At 43.6% G+C, this 20610-nt stretch overlaps 1 protein-coding gene across 2 annotated transcripts in view; it reads right to left on the bottom strand.

Moving 5' to 3' along the window:
* LOC144826195 (glycine amidinotransferase, mitochondrial-like) overlaps positions 1-20610 on the bottom strand; it is a 220606-nt gene that overhangs the window by 7661 nt on the left and 192335 nt on the right. For both annotated transcript variants that reach the window (XM_078684584.1, XM_078684585.1), the window contains exons 5-8: positions 17153-17290; positions 15763-15927; positions 15587-15650; positions 15377-15493 (exon numbers count right to left, since the gene is read on the bottom strand). In XM_078684584.1, the coding sequence (XP_078540710.1) occupies positions 15377-15493; positions 15587-15650; positions 15763-15927; positions 17153-17290 (484 nt within the window). The remainder of the gene's footprint in view (positions 1-15376; positions 15494-15586; positions 15651-15762; positions 15928-17152; positions 17291-20610) is intronic.

The raw sequence follows: 20610 nt of genomic DNA, 5'->3' as shown, positions 1-20610 counted from the left end.
AGGCACCATATGTTGTCCATGTAACGTAACCACTGCTATATTTTACCTTGGAAGGGATTGTTGTTGAAAATGAACTTCTCCTCATATTGGGCCATGAAGAGGACCGCCATCTCTGGAGCAAAACACATCCCATGACGTTCCCCTTCACTTGGATGTAGAATTGATCTTCAAACTTAAAGTAATTTTCCTTTAAGGCAACTTCAACTATTTCAGAATGAACATAGTGGGTAACCTATATGGGCGTATACTCTTCTCTAGGTACCATTCAATTACCTCCAAGGCTTCCTCCTGTGGTATCTGCTTGTACAGGGACGTGACATCAAATGTCACCATCAGTTGGGTCTGGTCATCAAAAGGAAGTCCCTCTGTTTTGTTAATGAAGTCAGTGGTGTCTCTCAAATTTGAGGGAAACTCAGTTAGGAATGGCTTTAGAAAAAAATCAACGTATTTAGAGAGTGGCATTTTCAGAATTGTAATTTAAAATCTGACTTCATCATACGTTAGGATTTTAAATTAGGGGTCCCAAGACACCAAACTTGAACCAGTTATATCTTTCCAATGTTGCCCTATGGTAGTTATTGGTTTTGCAGTAGTGAAAAACGAATTTATGGGTTTTTCACTAATCGTGCATGTAAAACTTAAAAGTACGAATCCTGCTTTTAAATACAGTGCACCCAGTCCTCTGGGACTGTCCTGGGCCTACCTAGGAGTGACATATGTATTGTAAAGGAAGGTTTGGGCATGGCAAAAAAATGTATTTTACTAGGTCGCAATGGAAGTTTAAAACTGCACACACAGGCTCTACAATTTCAGCCCTGAGACATGGTTAGAGGGCTAATTAAGTGGGTGGCACAATCAGTGCTGCAGGCCTATTAGTAGCCTTTATTTTACAGGCCCTGGGCACATGTAGTGCACTTTACTAGGGACTTATAAGTAAATAAAATAGGCCGATTTGAATAAGAGCCATTATTCCTATATTTAGAGCCGAGAGCACATACACTTTATTACTGGTCACATTGCAACTTACAATAAATGTTTTGCATGTTATGGAAATATTTGATGACAACCTACTACACAAAAGTATTAGCAGTTGCTGGTAAATACAAGTGTCCAAAAAGACCTATTGTTGGGCAACTAGTTTTTAGGTGCCTGTATACATGTGCAAGAGCAAAATGCAGTCACTTAAAGTATAGGCATCTATACTTTGTGCTGTGGTGGGAGAGAGCATTATTTGTGGAGCATTTGAATTGACAAATGGCAAGAAACTGTTGACTGAGTCTCTATATATGTATGCACTCTTAGGAAAACACGAGGTTGGCTAGACAGTGAAAGCTAGATCTAAAAAAACAAAATAAAAGTGCCTTGGACGGAGAAAGGAATAGTGCTGATTAAGTACGGCAAAGCAGAGCCCATTTAGGATCAGTGTGGGCAGTGCAGAAGAGGGGAAAAGCAGACTTGCTGAGTCTGGTGCCCTCCGCTGCTGCTATCAAATGCAATGTTTCTACATTATCCAACTCTTCATTAACAGGTCCAACTTGTGAGAAGTTGTCCTGGCATATGATGTCCACTATTCTAGTGGGCACCTTGCACCAATCCAAATGCCCCTTATTGATGACAGGTTTAAGCAAACCTTTATTGAAAGCTATCCTAGTGCTAGCTATGAAGAGCAGCCTTCAGGCTAAGTCTTGAAGGAGTGTAAAGCAGCTTGATTTACCAGATTATAACTTCTTGAATGACTAAATGAAAAGAGAGAAAAACCAAAGGTGGTGATGGACGGAGCCTTGACAATACAAACACTCACCCCCAGTCAACTGATCTGGGTTTAATCCATCACCGTTCTTTAGCTCACTCCGCCACCCCAGTTCAGACATGGCCATATGCAAATCAGTCTGACCCTGTGCCTCATGGGAACAGTCCAGCACGAACTGCCTAGCCATGTCTTCCCTGGACCGGAATCAAGCTTCCCAGGACCGGTTTCTGGCATTACAGCCGTCTTCAGCCGGGCTTGCTTGACTCCCGTGGCAAAGTGAGCAAGGGACTCACGTCTGAGCATACCCTGCCAACTTAGGGCGAACAAAGAAAAACCAAAGGAGGTGATGGACGGAGCGTTGACAATACAAACACTCACCCCCAGTAAACTGATCTGGGTTTAATCCATCACCATTCTTTAGCTCACTCCACCACCCCAGTTCAGACATGGCCATATGCAAATCAGTCTGACCCTGTGCCTCATGGGAACAGTCCAGCCCGAACTGCCAAGCCATGTCTTCCCTGGACCGGAATCAAGCTTCCCAGGACCGGTTTCTGGCATTACAGCCGTCTTCAGCCGGGCTTGCTTGACTCCAGTGGCAAAGTGAGCAAGGGACTCACGTCTGAGCATACCCTGCCAACTTAGGGCGAACAAAGAAAAACCAAAGGTGGTGATGGACGGAGCGTTGACAATACAAACACTCACCCCCAGTCAACTGATCTGGGTTTACTCCATCACCGTTCTTTAGATCACTCCGCCACCCCAGTTCAGACATGGCCATATGCAAATCAGTCTGACCCTATGCCTCATGGGAACAGTCCAGCCCGAACTGCCAAGCCATGTCTTCCCTGGACCGGAATCAAGCTTCCCAGGACCGGTTTCTGGCATTACAGCCGTCTTCAGCTGGGCTTGCTTGACTCCAGTGGCAAAGTGAGCAAGGGACTCATGTTTGAGCATACCCTGCCAACTTAGGGCGAACAAAGAAAAACCAAAGGTGGTGATGGACGGAGCGTTGACAATACAAACACTCACCCCCAGTCAACTGATCTGGGTTTAATCCATCAACGTTCTTTAGCTCACTCCGCCACCCCAGTTCAGACATGGCCATATGCAAATCAGTCTGACCCTGTGCCTCATGGGAACAGTCCAGCCCGAACTGCCAAGCCATGTCATCCCTGGACCGGAATCAAGCATCCAAGGACCGGTTTCTGGCTATCAGCCGTCATCAGCCTGGATAGCCAGAAACCGGTCTTTGGATGCTTGATTCCGGTCCAGGAAAGACATGGCTTGGCAGTTCGGGCTGGACTGTTCCCATGAGGCACAGGGTCAAGGCTGATTTGCATATGGCCATGTCTGACTTGGGGTGGTGTGGAGTGCAAAAAAACGATGGATTTAGGCCCAGATCTCTGTACTGGGGTGAATGTATGACATTGTTCTGCATTCTGTCCATCAATTGTTGTTTTTGCATTTGTTACCCCGAGTGGGATGGGTATGCTCAGACGTGAGTCCCATGCTCTCCACACCACTGGAGTCAAGCTATCCAGGCTGATGACGGCTGATAGCCAGAAACCGGTCCTTGGATGCTTGATTCCGGTCCAGGAAAGACATGGCTTGGCAGTTCGGGCTGGACTGTTCCATGAGGCACAGGGTCAAGGCTGATTTGCATATGGCCATGTCTGACTTGGGGTGGCGTGGAGTGCAAAAAAACGATGGATTTAGGCCCAGATCTCTGTACTGGGGTGAATGTATGACATTGTTCTGCATTCTGTCCATCAATTGTTGTTTTTGCATTTGTCACCCCGAGTGGGATGGGTATGCTCAGATGTGAGTCTCATGCTCTCCACACCACTGGAGTCAAGCTATCCAGGCTGATGACGGCTGATAGCCAGAAACCGGTCCTTGGATGCTTGATTCCGGTCCAGGAAAGACATGGCTTGGTAGTTCGGGCTGGACTGTTCCCATGAGCCACACAGGGTCAAGGCTGATTTGCATATGGCCATGTCTGACCTGGGGTGGTGTGGAGTTCAAAAAAACGATGGATTTAGGCCCAGATCTTTGTACTGGGGTGAATGTATGACATTGTTCTGCATTCTGTCCATCAATTGTTGTTTTTGTAAATGAAAAGAGATCCACACAAGGTATATATATAAAATATATGTATTTATTTCTAAACACTCTCTAGTAATCCCTTTATGAGATTACAGAGCAAGGTACACAATTTAAATGCAATAGAACTTTAGTAAATAGCACAATATACACTGGGCCCGGGGGGGGATCAAACCATATATTAAGAAAGTGGTATAAGAACCACGACTTGACTAAACACAAGACCTAGAGCCTGTAAAAGCGCTGGGACCACAAGGAACCACCCAAGGTAGTGACACTGGGGACCCAGGGGGACGCATGCAGTGTTGGAACACAGCCGTAAGACGCCGTTATTTTATTTATTTAGTTAAAGAATTTTATATAGCGCTGGCTAGAACCGGAGGTATCAGAGCGCTTTACATGAGAATCAACAATGTAACAGAAAAAGTTCAACAATTAACAATAAATCCAAAAAAATAGGCAGTACAATCAGTAGAGGAGAGAAAGGAGAGAGAAAAGTAGTGGAGGGGGCAGGGGAGGTGAGAAAGGGAGGATAAGGGAAGATACAATACAAGAGAGACGAAAAGAAGTCTGTCTAAAGACCGACTGGGTAGGTGATTACCAAGGAGGGAATCCACGGCCCATCTCCCCTATAGCTAAACCAGGTAGCTCCATCGGGCATCAGACAAAAAAGTTCAGTCTCAATACATTGAGAGAGGGGAGCAGGAGAGACATAAATAGAGGGAGGGTGCGGGAGGAGACGACAGGAGGGACGAAAGGAAGTGCAACAATGGTTCAACAATATGACAGAAAAAGTTCAACAATTACACATTACATCAAACAATCAGCAATACATTAGGAGAGGAGAGAAAGGAGAGAGCAAAGAAGTGGGGGTAGGGGAGGTGAGAAAGTGAGGATAAGGGAAAAGACAGCCGTAGAGACGAAAGGAAGTCTGTCTAAAGACCGACTTGGTAGGTGACGACCAAGGAGAGAATCCACAGCCCATCTCCCCTATAGCTAAACCAGGTAGCTCCATCGGGCATCAGACAAAGTAGTTCGGTCTATAGTGTCGAGGGAAGAGGTTCACAGAAAAACAGGGTGGGGGGAGATACGGCAGAAAGACGAAGGAAAGTCTGTCCAAAGTCCGGCTGGGTAGGTGATGGTCGAGGGGGAAGTCCCAAAACCCATCTCCTCTTAATACGATCAGGTAGCTCCACCGGGCTTTGGCCAAATAGCTAGGTCTCAATGGGAAACAATTAAATAACATGGAGGGCAAAATAAAATGGAGTGTAGAGGGGAGGGGAACAGGGAAGGTGAGAAAGGGAGGATAGGGGAAGAGACAACAAGGAGAGACGAAATGAAATCTGTCTAAAGGCCGACTGGGTAGGAGAGGACCAAGGAGGGAATCCACGGCCCATCTCCCCTATAGCTAAACCAGGTAGCTCCATCGGGCATCAGACAAAATAATTCAGTCTCAATACATTGAGAGAGGAGAGGAGGAGAGACATAAAAAGAGGGAGGATGCGGGAAGAGGCGATAGGAGAGACAAAAGTAAGTCTGGCTAAAGACCGACTTGGTAGGTGACGTCCAAGGAGGGAATCCCCGACCTGTCTCCCCTATAGCTAAACCAGGTAGCTCCATCAGGCATCAGACAAAATAGCTAGCTCTCAAATTACACAGGAAATTCATAGGTAAACAGGGTGGGGACTAGGGCAAGGACAAGTGAGTGCAAAGGTCAGTAGCAGGAAAGAGGAGAGTAGAGCGGGGAGGGTAGGGGGGTAGGTAGTTCGGCAAAAGTTCCCATGGATCTGCTGCGAGGCATTCAAAAAGCAGGTCCATTCCTTCTCAGGCGCCATCTTGAGGTTAAAAAGCCGGGTGAGAATTACGCCAGAAATCATGTGTTGCTATGACCGGTAGGAACGGCGGCCACAGCGTCAGACGCTCCCGACCATCTGATGTCCGGGGACAAGTAAAATCCAAATAATGTCCGGGGACAAGTAAAATGTTGCTAATAATTCTGATTAGTGCTAATTTAGAGTTGTGGGGAATATGGCGTTTTTCTTGTTAACTAGCTTGTTCCCAAAGTTTCCAGGTGTCAGTTTCCGAATTTGAAGGGTTGTTAATGATTAATATGCCATTTGAAGATGTCTGCCCGTTTTGTAGGGTGTTTTTGCATTGGTATATGGAGTAGTCTTCTTTTTGTTTCTAGTATTGTTTTACTCAATTCTGATCTCTGGGGGGCGCCATCTTATGTGGGTTGAGTGATTCTTACTATATTAGTTAAGCCAAAATGGTGGGAAGACTTATTTATTTGCTCATTGTAATTCTCAGGCAGTTGGCATATCTGCAGACTTCCTTCCCTCTTACCCACATTCTTCTCATTCAAACCCTCAATAAATCTGCTAAACCGGGGAACCTCACCATAGTCCCGAATCCCCATGCGACTTTGCGGCGCAGCAACGTGTGGCCATAAGGCACCATGGGTCATCCTTCCGAGATCAGTCCTGGGGGGCGGCCATCATAAGGTCAGGCATCTAGGATTCCTGAGTGAGTCTTGTAGATTGTGCACAATTCAAAGCCAGCGGTAAATGGCCAAGACTTAGGGTCTGAGGAATCCGAGGTCGTGCCCCCCCAGATCCGGGCTGCATGCTTAAAACGGGCGCTATAGATATTCGGGACTGGGAGCGGCCATCTTGAAGACAGACACAAGGGAGCTCTTCCTCTGCTCTCACCTCGCTCCCTGCAGTCGCCTGTGCCCGTTTCAGTCTCTGGTCCTGGGTCGCATGTTGGAGGGGCACTCGCGGGACAAATGGAGCACGTCGCGAGGTCGCCGCCAGAATCGCTGGTCTCCGGTCCCTCCGAGGCATCCGCTGCAGTCCTGGAGGAGGCGGGAGCAGCGTGATGCATCCAAGCCTCCTGGATCCATATCCAGGAGGCTTGGATGCGAGAACCCGGCTTATCCCTCTCTGGTCTAGAGCCCAGTGAGTCCTCGTTCTTTGTTAGGGGGGAGATGGCGGGGGTCAAACTGGGATTTACACCGCATAGGTGATCCCGGTGTCCGGAGCTCCGATGGAGTGCTCCCTCCTCGCGGCCATCCTCGCGGTAGGAAATTTAAAGATTAAGGACACTTAGAGGAGGACTTTCAGCAAACCCCTTTAGACTTAAGGGGTTCTAGGGCCAACACCCACGGCAGCACCAAAGTACTCTAGTTACCTCACCCAGGCAATCCATGTGCATAGGTGTCTTTTGGTGTTGGGAATCGTCGTTGATTTCAATGCCAATCTGCTGCAAAGTGCTGCAGCCGTCGGAGTTGAAAGTGTCTGGTGTGATCCATGCCTGGATCGAGGATGAGAAGAACCTGAAAGCAGAGGGGATAGAGTCTGGGTCACTCGCCAGTGACCAGGGGCATGATAGATGAATGCCCACCGATGTTGGGTGCTTCAGGTGTGAAGAGGTGAAGCTTGACTCTGCGGCCAAGAGGACCAGGAGGTGTTGACGATGATCAGGAGCTGGATTCGAGCTGTTCTGTAAAGTATGTTGAGTGCTGCAGTGTCGATGCCCGGATTGGACCCAACAAGCCTTGGCAACAGCAACCAACGCAGGAAGAGAAAAGATGCTTTGGTGCAGACCAGCAAGGTCCGGGGGACTCACCAAGTGGTGGAGAGTCAGGGCACGTCTGGAGAAACCAGGGAAACCCAAGGAAAGTCAAAGTTGCCTTCTCAGGGACCCACCAGTCAACGGACCAGGGATCGCTAAGATACCTCAAAGCAAAAAAAGAAAGGGCCAGCTCACGGAACACTCATGGAGTGTAGGCCAGCAATCTTCAGTGGAAAAGGTGCTCGGGGTCAGGGCTACAATTAATCCAATGCAAAGGGACGTCAAGAAGCTGAGGCACTTGTAAATGAGCATGGTGTCGAGGGCTTCTGGTTCCACAGTACTCACAAGGGCTGCCAGTCTCATCTTTGCTGGGGACTCAGGTCGGCACGGAGAAGTCTGGAGATCCTCCTCCTGAGCTGCAATTACTTTGGAGTCCGTCGGGTGCTTCGGAGATGCAGACAGGTCAGATGCCTCTTTGGTGCCTGCCAAGCCGGGGAGTAAATCCTTTACTCCAAGGGAGATTCTTCAGTCATCCAGAGTCGTGCAGATCGTCGAAGTTCCAGGATTCAGTATCAGAGTTTTGTCCAGGTGTAGTCTAAAATCCTGTAGTCAGGGGTTCCTTACTTATACCCAAGGAAGGGGTTGGACATAACTCTGGGGACCCACACATGGGAGGGTTGGCTATACCCATTTCCTTTGTCTAGTTTTGCGCCAGAGCAGGGGATGGTAGCCCCTGCAACCGGTTTGAACTGGGCTATGCACAGGGACACCAAATGTGCCCCCAGTCCAGACTTCAAAGCACTCTTGGAGTGCTCCCACCCAGCCCCAATACACTAAAGCTTGTCTGGGAGGTGATGACACCTCCCGGTGACAGGAAACCTATTATCCAGGCCTCCCCTGCCAGAGTTCCATCCAGCAGCAGGAGGCCTGACTCCTGTCTGTGGATGCAGCATCATTTTGTGATGCCAGGGCTCTTTTAAACTGGTACCGGGTATACCGGTGTGTACATTTCTCTCCTTCTAGAAGGGTGGAATTCTATCCCCTCCGCCAGAACTGGTGGTGGGGTAAGGATTTCAAAGTGTTTGACACCAAACACAACATGTGTCCGTGCAGCCATTTCAACGTTAGCAGCCCCAGAGAATAGTATCGGAAGGCTGCAGAAGGGCCCTGCTCTTGCATGGGCACCCTCTCACACAAAACCCAGCACTATGCCTTCAGTATTGATAAGGCCTGTCATAGGGGTGACTGGTAGGTTTATATGTGTAGTGATTTAAGGTTGATATAGGTAACGTATATCTAAGTAAGGGGTGCATGCTCCACCTTACCCAGGCTGCAGTAGCAGTCCTGTAGTGTCATTGTGGAAGGCTTCCCAGGGGTGGCATAATACATGGTACAGCTGCGGTAGGCCTCTGGGGTACCTTTGCCCTGAGTACCTGGTGTACCATATGCTAGGGACTCACAAGGGTATCCCAGTAACCAAACTAGAGTGTACCTAAAGTACATGGAATCATTTTAGAGAGGAATCCGCTAGGTTGGGGTCCTGGATAGCAGGGCCCCAGCCAGACTAAAGTCGAAAAACAGTGAAACACCAGCAAAAAGTGGGGGTAACCAGCATAAGAAGCAGATCTTACTCCCCTACACTATTCTAATTTGAAATGTGGAGTATTAAAATGCATTCTGCGGGGTTTCTAGTTAGTCAACATTTAGGCCTGATCTTTTCTTTGGATTATCAGAAAGTTCTATTTTTGAATTCTATGGATCTTGGTGTGTGGATTCTTTTCACTGTTTTTCATTTAGCTAGAAATGTCAGCAGTACACGCTACAGATCACATCTCCTGCTACTGCAGATTATGTTGATATTCATGAAGCACTGCAATTTTATCTACAATTTGGACCTGAATAGATGGGTGGTTTCATGCTTCATGAATAACACTTGGTCCCTACTCGATAATCCTTCTTGATACGTATTTCATTATCCTTCTTAGCGCCGCATGAAGTTGTTTAAAGTGAGGATTATTCTCTAACTCACAGGATATTTGAATCAATTTCTTTACATTGCCATGCACAGTTTTAGACGTTTGCCATCTAAATGCCCCTTTTAATTTACAAACTACTTGGATTTCTTGGTGTATGTATACACAATATTGAAATCTATTGTTTGAACTTAATATAATTTATTTTAGTGTTTTGTAGCAGAAGTCACATTACTGTTATTGATTTGCTGGTACTAGGTTTTCGCCCAAATTTGTAATCTTATGCAGGTAGGGATCCAGATATATCCTGTCAGCTCCCTGGTTTATATGGTAAAGCAAAGGATCGCTCTTCCTGTATAATGGGATCTGGTATACTGAGGGACAGCACGTGTATTAATAGTGCTCATGTACACTTTCTATAGTCCTGGTGAATATTTGAGCCCAGTGCTTTGTGCTGTTGTGATTCTGTGCAAAGGCAGGTGCAAGTGTGAAAACAAATATCAGTGTTGTCAAATCATCTGCTTTGGAACTCAAACAAAGTCTTCATCTCACAGGACTACTCGAAAGCAAACGTCGAAACAAGGAAGAGCTTCCTAGCGCTCCGTCCAAGAATGAAAAGACGGGCTTCCAATATTCATTCGCTGGCCCGGCTAGATACCGTGTTATTGCCCAAGGATCTACTCATGTCTTCTGCGACACTCACAAACTTCTTAGATAGTTTCGAAGACCTCTCAACTGATGATCTCTCAATGGACACGTCTAAGAGCCAAGATCATATTCAGAGGGGCAACAGTGTGAACTGAGCAGACCCGAGGCTTGAGGCTTGAATTACGGTTGTATGATCTCTTGTTGTATCCTGTTATATCTCTGTTATATCCTGTTATACATGGTTATCCTAACTACACCCACTAACATGATCCCATTATATTTCAGAGAGATTAGCGAGAGTTTACAAGAATTTACAAGAGTTTACAACACCTCACATGACATTCGACACTCCTCTAATACTACTTGTATGCTAGTCGAATTACACCAAGGTTATCTTACCTCCATGATTTACATCACCACACCATTTACTAAAGAACTGCTAATGTACTAACAATGGTTTTAGGTATTGGATCTGGAGTACTTAGACATTGCTCGAGTTTTACCTTGTGCCCTAGTGGGACATTACCAATTCCTTTATACGTACGTCAAGCAGAAACCACAACACAATACTAATGCAACACAACACTAATTCATGTAATCCAATCATTGATATTGTACGTTTCTCTTATGGTTCAGCACGTTTTAAGGGTACCCAGAAGATGTTGTGCATAATGGTAAATGGTAATAGGGTTTTGACAAACATAAGTTTCTACCTGTTCCGGGAGGGAGTTGACATTTTCCTGCAATCGCCCCGTCATACTCCACACATTTGGGGGATGGGTGGTGAGGGAGGGGTGAGGGGGAGTGGAGGGAAGGGGGATCCAGTTGATGGGGTTGTTGACAGGTTTAATGAGATTGTTACTATATGTTAAGCCAGACTTAGACACTTTGACAAGATATGTCCCTCCTGATGTTATTTTTCGTTGCTTTGCTGTTTCTTTCCATGCTTCTCTTTTTCTCTCCTGTCCTTTTCGTCTTTTTTCCCCTCTTTTCCTTCTTCTTTCTTCCGCTCCATAGCCAAAGTACAATGAGAATATTTTTAAAAAAGGATCACATACACACGTTGCTCACGGAGATGGTCTTCTACGATCCTCATTACTAATACAACAGACACAACCATGAAGCTCACTACTTAAGTAGATTAAAATTGTCTCTTTAAAGGTTAAGGACTTGAATCTCCAAGTAAAAAGGAGGAATATGATGGACTACATTGACAAGCAGAGAGCGGACATCATTCTTCTACAGGAGACTAAGCTAGATAATAAATTAGGGGATTTGTTGAAAGGCAGCCTTTATTCAGAAGTTCTTTGTTCAGGCGCAGTAGGGAAGAAGAATGGAGTAATAACTATGATAACAAAAAGATCTACGTTAGAATTAATATAATTTGTTACAGACAAGCAAGGGAGGTGGATTTCCGATAAATTACAGAGAGAAAACTCAGTCCTCTTTGTAACCAACATCTATGCCCCGACTAAAGAACGCTAAATTATTCTGGTGAAGACCTAGAAAATAACGTTCTCACGATCCCGGACTCTGCTCCCTCCATAATCGCGGGAGATTTTAACCTACCTTTGGACCCTTGTCTTGATAGGAACTCCTCCTGTAAATTCAAAGTTAATCAATCACACAAGGCACCCATACCCTTATGCAAAATATTCAATATGCTAGATGCTTGGAGGTTGAAAAACCCCACAGAGAGGGACTACATATTTTACTCGTTTCCCTATAACTCATATTCAAGATTAGATTTATTTTTGATATCCGGGAATGATATAAGCAAGGTCAACCAATCGACCTTTGAATCGAGAGTGGTCCCTGACCAGTCCTACATTACATTGACGCTTACTGACACATCCTCACAGCCAAAGAATCTCTCTGGAGATTTAATGATGAGGTCTTAGACTCACTGGATCACAAAAAAATTATTGCAAATTCCATCATTAATTTTTTACTTGAGAACAAAGTGAATGACACCTCATCTTTCCAGATGGGAGGCCCTAAAAGCAACTGTGAGAGGAGTAATTATAAAACTTAGATCTAAAATGAACAAGGAGGCTAACTCAAAATTACAGAAGCTTGAGGCAGATATTTTAAGACTGGAAAAAACGCACATCGGCACTAACGGCCCCGGGACTCTAACAGACATCCAGAATAAAAAATATGAATATAACAAAATTATTAGCACAAGAGCGGGTATCTGGGTAAACAAACAAAAAAGTATTCGCCTGTGTGAAGCAAACAAAGCAGGAAAATCTCTGGCTTCTTATTTAAAATTCAAAGCCTAGAGGTACGCGATCAAAGGTACCAGGTATGGAAAAGGAGCAGTTCAGACAAACCCCCAAAAAATCTCACACTTTTAAAGAGTTTTACGAAAAGCTATATAGTCCCAATACTGAAAAAAAATCACATAAAACACAAGAATATTTAGAAAAGGCAGCACTGAACTCACTAAATGACCATGAGAGGGACTCCATTAATGGTTTTATCATGATGGATGAACTCAAACTGGCCATTAAAAAAATTAAAACTGGTAAGGCCCCAGGACCCGACAGGTATAATGCATCCTTTTATAAGTCCTTCGAGGAACACATAGGTGAACCTCTGCTACTCCTGTACCAACAGTTTGCAACCTCCAGCAAAATAACTGGCACACCATCGGAAGCCATAATCGCAGTTATCCCAAAAGAAGGTAAAGATGATTCATTGACAAAAACTATAGACCAATTTCGCTAATAAATTTTGACTGCAAATTAAATGCGATGATTTTATCCTCCAGATGACAAAATATATAACTAAACTCATCCACCCCTCTCAAACAGGATTTCTAAAAAAACAGGTTGTCCAGTGATAATACCAGAATATTTTTCCTTGCGATAGAGAAAGCCAAATTACTAAGCTCACCGACGGTCGCAATAACGCTCGATGATGAAAAAGCGTTTGATTAAGTCGACTGGACATTCCTAGAGGCGTCACTCAGGAAATATAATCTAGGTGAGAACATGATCAAGATGATAATGGCACTATAGCATGAACCAAGAGCTAGAGTGAGAGCGGGAGGAATGCTTTCTGAATCTTTCCCGTTAAAACAGGGCACCAGGCAAGGCTGCCCTTGATCGCCCTCCTTATTCTTACTAGCGATTGAACCTCTCCTCCAACATCTACGGGCCAATGAGGAGATCCAAGGCATAGATTTTGGAAAAAACACATTCAAAGTCGCAGCATACGCGGACGACATTCGTGTCATTACCAAGGACGCCTCAAACGTCATTCCGGCCTTCATGAAGTCAATCCAAGCCTATGCCGAGGTTTCAGGGTATACCCTCAATAGGGATAAGACCGAAGTTAAATTACTCAATCTATGTGGTTCCAGGGAGATCTTGGGCGAGTCTGGACTGTCATGGCAACCTGGACCAATAAAGTATCTAGGACTGGAATTCACAAACAACCTCATCTCCACTCTAGAGGTTAACAAATCCATAATTTTAAGAAACATCACAAATCTTCTAGAAGGGTGGTCTCCTAAATTCTTATCATGGTGGGGAAGAGTTGAAATGGTCAAAATGATGATCGCTCCTCTCATAAACTATCTCGTTAGTATGCTCCCCATGATGCTATTGGATAACTTTTTAAAAAAGGTGGACAAGGCTATTAGTAACTTTCTATGGCAAAGGAAAAAAGCAAGGATCTCCACAAGTAAATTAAGGCTTGGGAAGAACATGGGAGGAGTCGGTCTCCCGAATTTCAGAAATTATCAAATAGCATTCCTCTGCAAACAGGGAGCTGCATGGTTCCTTGATTACTCTAATTACAAACCACACTGGGTAGACGTGGAATTAAAACTCACTAAAGGAATCCCCCTTCAAGCGATTATGACTATGCAGACAAATAAAATGGAACACTCTAAATACATCATAACAAATACAAAAAAAGCCCTAAAGCGACAAGAGAATATACGCACAACAAAAATGGGTGCCTCTATTTTACAGGTGCTCTGGAACAATCCTGCGATAAAAAAAAAAAAAAGTGTATTCTGGAAAGATTGGTCACACAAAGGGATCAACTTCCTTAAACACCTATATAATGAGGGCGGTCTGATTCCATTCTCCACACTTAAAAAAGATAAGGGATTAACCAAGTTAGATTTTTATGATCTTACCTCTAATTTTAACCCCCCTCACTCTCCTCAAGACTCACTCAATTAGTAGGAGCAGGCAACACAGTCTCAAGGATTTACAAACTTCTGATCCGAGATCCACACAAACAACATTTGAATAACGTGGCAAAGTCGGAAGCAGAACCAAACAGTAAAACAATTACACTGGACTGGAAGCAAATACACACAATGCCCTTCAAACACAAAATCTCCCCTACTCTCTCACAAACAAAATTTATGATCATAAACCGGTCATACTGGACCCCCGATAGTTTATTTAGATTAAAGCTAAGCCAATCACCACTCTGCTGGAACTGCAACGCCCACACAGGTGACTTATCACACATGCCTCTGATGTGCCCAATGCTTGAAAAGTTTTGGAACCAAATCTTCCAATACATTTCACTGACTTTTAAGATCTGCCCAGTTAAAGAACTATATTATATTCTGGCTTCTTTTTGGACCTTGACAGGAGAGGATGAATGTTTTCTGCTTGACGTGTACAATAATCCGTTGTAATTGGAAGAGCTTTGATAAAATCACATTCAAGAAATGGCATGAATGGTTAATTTTTTTTAAGAGGAGCAGATAATATTGTGCTAAATACCTCCCCTGGAAACCCGGGCACAGGAAACTATGGAAGGCGCTTGATGCTAACCCAAAGGTTTCTAAACCACCTTGAGCTGCTAGATCAAAATGATCAAGCTCCATACCACCTCACACCCCTCACTGTCCTTAGAGACCTCCCGCTGGATCTAATTGAAGGCTTCCCCATTTTTGATCTGACTTTATTCACTACCTCAGGTTCTTTGGCACTGAGCTCTAGCCTACCTCCTCTCAAGTTCTCATCCTGCTGTACCTCTTCGTTCTCCGCTTTCCTTTCCTTTTTCTGTTTTTCTAACATTATTCTGCCCGCCTTGCACTGTGCAGAATTCGACCCTTGCTAGAATCTGATCTACCAGCAAATTCGAGGATAATATGCTGTGCATGATGACCGGTCCGATTGTAATATGTTGTCCGTTCCATCACTCATTTCTTCTAGTATTGGGTACATGAATGACGTGATGTACATACAATGCTTCACCGCTCTTTTATATTTTTTGTGTTGTAAGCAAATTCAATAAAATTTAATTGAATTAAAAAAATATATATATCAGTGTCAAAAATTACCTAATTTTTTAAACATCTGATGGATCGAGTGCTCATTGGCCTCCACCATCACACGCTTTTGATCAAGCATTAAGACGTTCATGGAGAGCCATTTGGATGTCATCCAAAGTGGGTGATCTAAAACCAGAATAACAACATGGTTAGAGATGCTGATACGGACTCACAAAACAAATATTTGGATTTTAAATTTTAGAAGTAAGCAAAGAATACCATCGGGAATAAGGGGGGTTGGAGGAGTGACTACAGTCCAGCCAGCCTTCTTGAAGAGGTCAATCTAAAAATAATAATAATAATATTAAGCTAGTTGACAACTTTTAAAAATATGTATTCTTCACTGTGATTTAATGCTGCACTGGTCTTCAAATAATCTAAGGGTAAAGCTGTACCTGGTGGCAAGGACGGTCTGGGTTGGAAATCACTAGGCCAGGTCCAATGATGTTAAAGGTGCCATCAATGTGCATTGGGTTAGGATCCTTAAAAGAGAGGATGTGGACTCTGTACTCTGGAGCAAGATGTCTCCGCATCCACTCAATGCCCTGATAATTTGTAACCTAGAAGAAAATGTATTTTTTGTTGGAATTCAAAAGTCCTGCTCAAGGTATTTTGATTAATGCTTTAAATAGTAGAGATAAACTCTTTAAGCAACTCATTTTTATTTCTCTACCACCCACATGGTCTAAAGTGTGCTGTTGTCAGTGCCCATTACCAGAAGCACTTTCAGTGACTCAGTGCAGAGACAGAAAAGCATGGGAGACTGGCCTTGACACAGGTATGCCATATTCTTCCAGACTAAATATCTGTGATCCATTACACAAGAAGAGGGAAAAACCAGTCAGGACCCTGGTATCAAGTTCCACGTGGGAACTGAACATGACTCAGATGATTGTGTCTATCGAGTGGAGCTGAGAAACTCTGGAGCACCAGACAATGAGACTTTAGCACATTCCGTATTTGTAGGAAGTCATCAGGCACCCAGAGGCAGGTTCACAAAGATTTCTTTGTTCATGTAAGGCTGGAAATCAGGTTGAAATAGCATTTTATGAGTGACAACCCCTATTGTAATTCACAAAACGCAGGTACTTGTAAAAGGACTTACTTACAAGGAGACTTCGTATGAGTAGATATCCTGTTGTGGGTGGGAAGTTGGAGTTCTGGTGTGTAGATGAGCTAGGGGTTTGTGAGCACCCACAGTTATACGTGTTTATGATTCACTTACGTGTGTTGTATTCACAAACCATTATCTAACCCCTTCCCATCCTGGTAATGGTCAAAGATGGATTCACGTCAAAAGCTGAAGTAAATTCATTTTTAGAGAAGAATTGGGAAAGATAGCCGCCAACCCCCCAGCCAAAACCTCCTCTGCCTGCCCTCTCCCCCGAAAATAGTGGGAGTGTAGGGGACAGGGTTTCTCTAAGGTAAAAATGTCTGTAAACAAAAATGTGTGTATGTTCTTGAAGGTAAAGAGAAGTTAAACGTCATCTAAGAGAAAATCTAGAAACCTGACTGCCATGTTATTTTGTGTAATAATAACTTTTCTTTTACCAAGCTTCGCAGAGCTGCAAATAACAGTTGTTACTATCACTAACTGAAAGGTACTCAAATATTACTGCTGATGTAGATCTTCCACATAATCCATAACAAAAATGAATAACCTTTTGCTCACGTGTGGTCAGCAATTTCTTTTTAAATGAGCAATAACATAGTGTAAATCTAGCAAAGACAACATACTGAATCTTGAACTATTTTAAGGAACACATAAAAACTTTCGATTTCTACCTGACTCCTTTGTGCAAAAATGTCTCTTCCAGCTCTCATAAAATCAGCAGCATCAAAGCACGGCTCAAACTCGGTTGTCACAAATTTTCCCTGAGCAGCCAGTTTATTCCTGTCTTCCACAGTACAGATTGGGTAATCCTGGAAATAACAAACGGGTAAAAACAGTTAGTGAAGCATAGTCAGTGGACCCAAAAACGCAAACCAGGTGCCATGTTTTAAAGGGCACCAAGAAAAATCAGAAGACAAGTATAGCATAATTTATGCTGTAATAGAAGTTTTAGGCCTGGATTTCCCAGAGAGGTGATAACTGGGTCACCGATAGCGAGGGTGCAGTCACGAAGTGCAAGGTCTTCAGTAAAAAGGGAGCTATACTATTAGTGATTTAGCATAAATACCACAGGTTTTATTAAATTGTTCTCAGTTTATATGCCATTTAATAGTGTTAGTGCTATAAAGTAATTTCCATAACGTGCTTTAAACTACTTCTTCACACGGACTATGAGTCTTCTTATTGAGAGAAAATGAGGCCAGAGCCCTAATACTTTTACTATAGAATTTGGATTATTCTTCTTAATAGGAAACAAAGTACAAATAAATCTCAAAATAAATGTTAGCTTCAGACAAAACAAATATTGGCCGGTTTAAAAGAAACCGATTGGTAAAGTTAACATGTTTATGCAACATAATAACAAGAAATGTTGTTGCTTTTTTGACATGTGAAGAGGTTAGCTTTTCTGGGGGTTACGGGTGACTTTGTGAAGAAGCATGGAAGATAGTCACCCGATTTATGTGAGTGTTGTATGGCGTTTTAGGATCCGAGCGAAATTTCCCGATTCATGCCCTTCTATAGGTACAATTCACATTGCCCTAAAATAGGCATAGAAATCATACCCATATTTAGACATAGCCCATGCAGTCCAAAAACAGGCATGGCTACTTTCACCCGTACCAAAAAGCCACAACGATTTCTTGGAAAAACGGCTTAAGCAGTCAGGGACATCCCCTTGCTTGAATATTGATTTGTCCAAGAACTCATGGAGTTTACAAAGAACTACCATTCCCTTGGGGTTCTTTACTGACGTTATTATGCCCGAATTTACGTCAAACTAGGCACCTTAAAGGTATAAATATGCCTTCACTTGCTCTAGCAAGAACACAGTGATTCAGAGCAGCTCGACTATCTACTTGCCCGACGCAGCTCGCTACAGCAAATGCCGAAGGAAGTCGACCCTCCAGCTGACGCACAGACCGAGAAGCTGTCCTTTCTCTCGCTGAGAATCCAGCTCCAGTGTTTCCAAGCTCCCCTTGCGGGGTGTTGGAAAATCGAGTCCCGAGACAGAGATACCAGACCTCCTTCATTCTAAACTCAGGTATGGAGCTGATTATACCCTAAAGAGAATGACTCCGAAGATACATTTATTCTTGGGGAAACAAAGTTGTCATGTTTATGCGGTTGTCAGAAACTAATCCCTTCTTGTTTATTCAAGAAAGTTTCTAGTGACCTCTGAGCTATCTGGCACTCACAATTAAGTCTAATATATTCGATAGAGACCTAGTAGACATAAGTCCTATGTCAAATGTATAGGATATATTATTCCAATGCTCAGAGCCTATTGGGAATATAGGAACTTCACTACAAGAGAGCACATATGGAAAGGAATAAAACGTAGTTCTGAGCACGCTGATAACTCTGTAATGAACACGTTAACAAAAACAAGCATTGGCATAGCCAATAGGTCTCGCCTTTGAGACCTTATACGTTTTTAGCCATGCAGCTCATTATTCTGGGTGCTTAATATTTACAGGTTTTACTACGTGTAGCACTGGGTGGGAGATAGCTTACCTGCTGAGTACTTCTGGTAATCCGGTGCTGATCCAGACAAACGTCCAGGATAAAAAAGAGAGGAAAGCCCCATGGTATGTCCAACTGCTAGGTTGTTAGGTACTTGTCTACCCTGGAAGCACAGCACTAGACTGCTGCACTTTGGGCTGTTACAGGGACTTTTAGGAGGCTTTTAGAAAGTATAGGTTTAAATGTCAAATGTATGTAAGTGATAAGAGCTCACCTGTAAAGATGGGTTAGAACATTACATTTTGTGGCTAGAGATCGAGCATCTGGTGGAGCGGGTGAAATCACATGTGTTTTTTGTTTATTTATTTTGTTGGTAGTCTGTGGTACGTTAATATCTCATGTCTGCAAAGACTCCATCCCAGTCTCTACTCTTTCCGGGCGGGAGACTGAGATGACGCCTGATGGTCCTAGGCACTGGTTGGGGTCTCACTGCAGGCTGGACGCCCTCACCCTGCGATCCTGTTTTAAAGGGTGGTGGGGTGCTGTCAGGGTAGCCTCGGAAGCCGCCATTGGAGGACAGATGCCCGATGGCCCGGAGCGGGGCTTCCCTGGCCATGTTTACTTTTCACCTATTGTGTTTTTATCCAGGAGCCTAAATCGATATTCCTATTTTATGCCCTTGTCCGGTTATAATCAATAATATCCATACAACGGCATAATAATCATATCCATATTCAGTCGTAGCACATGCTGTCACAAGTCATCTCACATCGAGAAAAGAGAACTATCATCAGTGAATGTCACAGCCTATCCAATACCCGGTGGGGTAGCTTGGGACAAAACAGATTACGAAATCCATGGCCCTGTCGAGCTCTTGAAATATCCCCACCAATTTAAGGTTTCATTAAGTGACTTAGTAAAACCGAGCACATTCTCTGCTGATTGGGACTTTGAAAGTATTAATGACATGATGTCAGATTTAGTTATGTCAGCAAAATTTACAGAACATGATTACTTACAAGGTTCATCTAATTATGAAGAAATGTACTGCTACAACCACTTTGCACATCATTACTTGCATAAATCTACTCAACCAAGAATTTTTTTTAATTACAATCAATGGGAACATTGTGCAACTCCGCCAAAGGGCAGTTCGAAAACATTTTATGAGAAATTCCCATATTTTTCAGGATTTAACACAAGTGATGCAGAAACGTTTTATTTCAAACTGTTAAATAAGACAGGGATGAAAACAATGCTAACAAACACTAAATTGATCTATTCTGAAACATTTTTTGAAAAATTAACTACATTTGGTTTTGATTTTTGGAAAAACAACATTGAAACAAAAACCATCTGGGGTACCAAAGATTGGCAGGTCCAAGGTTTAGAATCATTATTTAGAGCCTACATGATCCCAGAACAAATTATATTCTTGAATGACACCATTCAACAGACAACCTGTCTTGGCCTAGCCAAAATTAAAGACTTAAACAAACCGTCTATTCCAAAGCCAACACCTGACAGTAATAGCACTACAGATGTTGAGATAGACGTATCCCATATTTTTAACCAAAACAGAACACATCCTGATTGGAAAAAATGGTTGATCTGGCCCACAGACACAAATAGTTGTCAAGATAGATTCCTGAACAAAATACAGGGG

Source organism: Lissotriton helveticus, chromosome 3_2 (genome assembly GCF_964261635.1).
Source record: "Lissotriton helveticus chromosome 3_2, aLisHel1.1, whole genome shotgun sequence".
NCBI lineage: Eukaryota > Metazoa > Chordata > Amphibia > Caudata > Salamandridae > Lissotriton > Lissotriton helveticus.
Note: the sequence above shows the minus strand (reverse complement) of the source record. Positions and strands in the feature narration are given on the sequence as shown.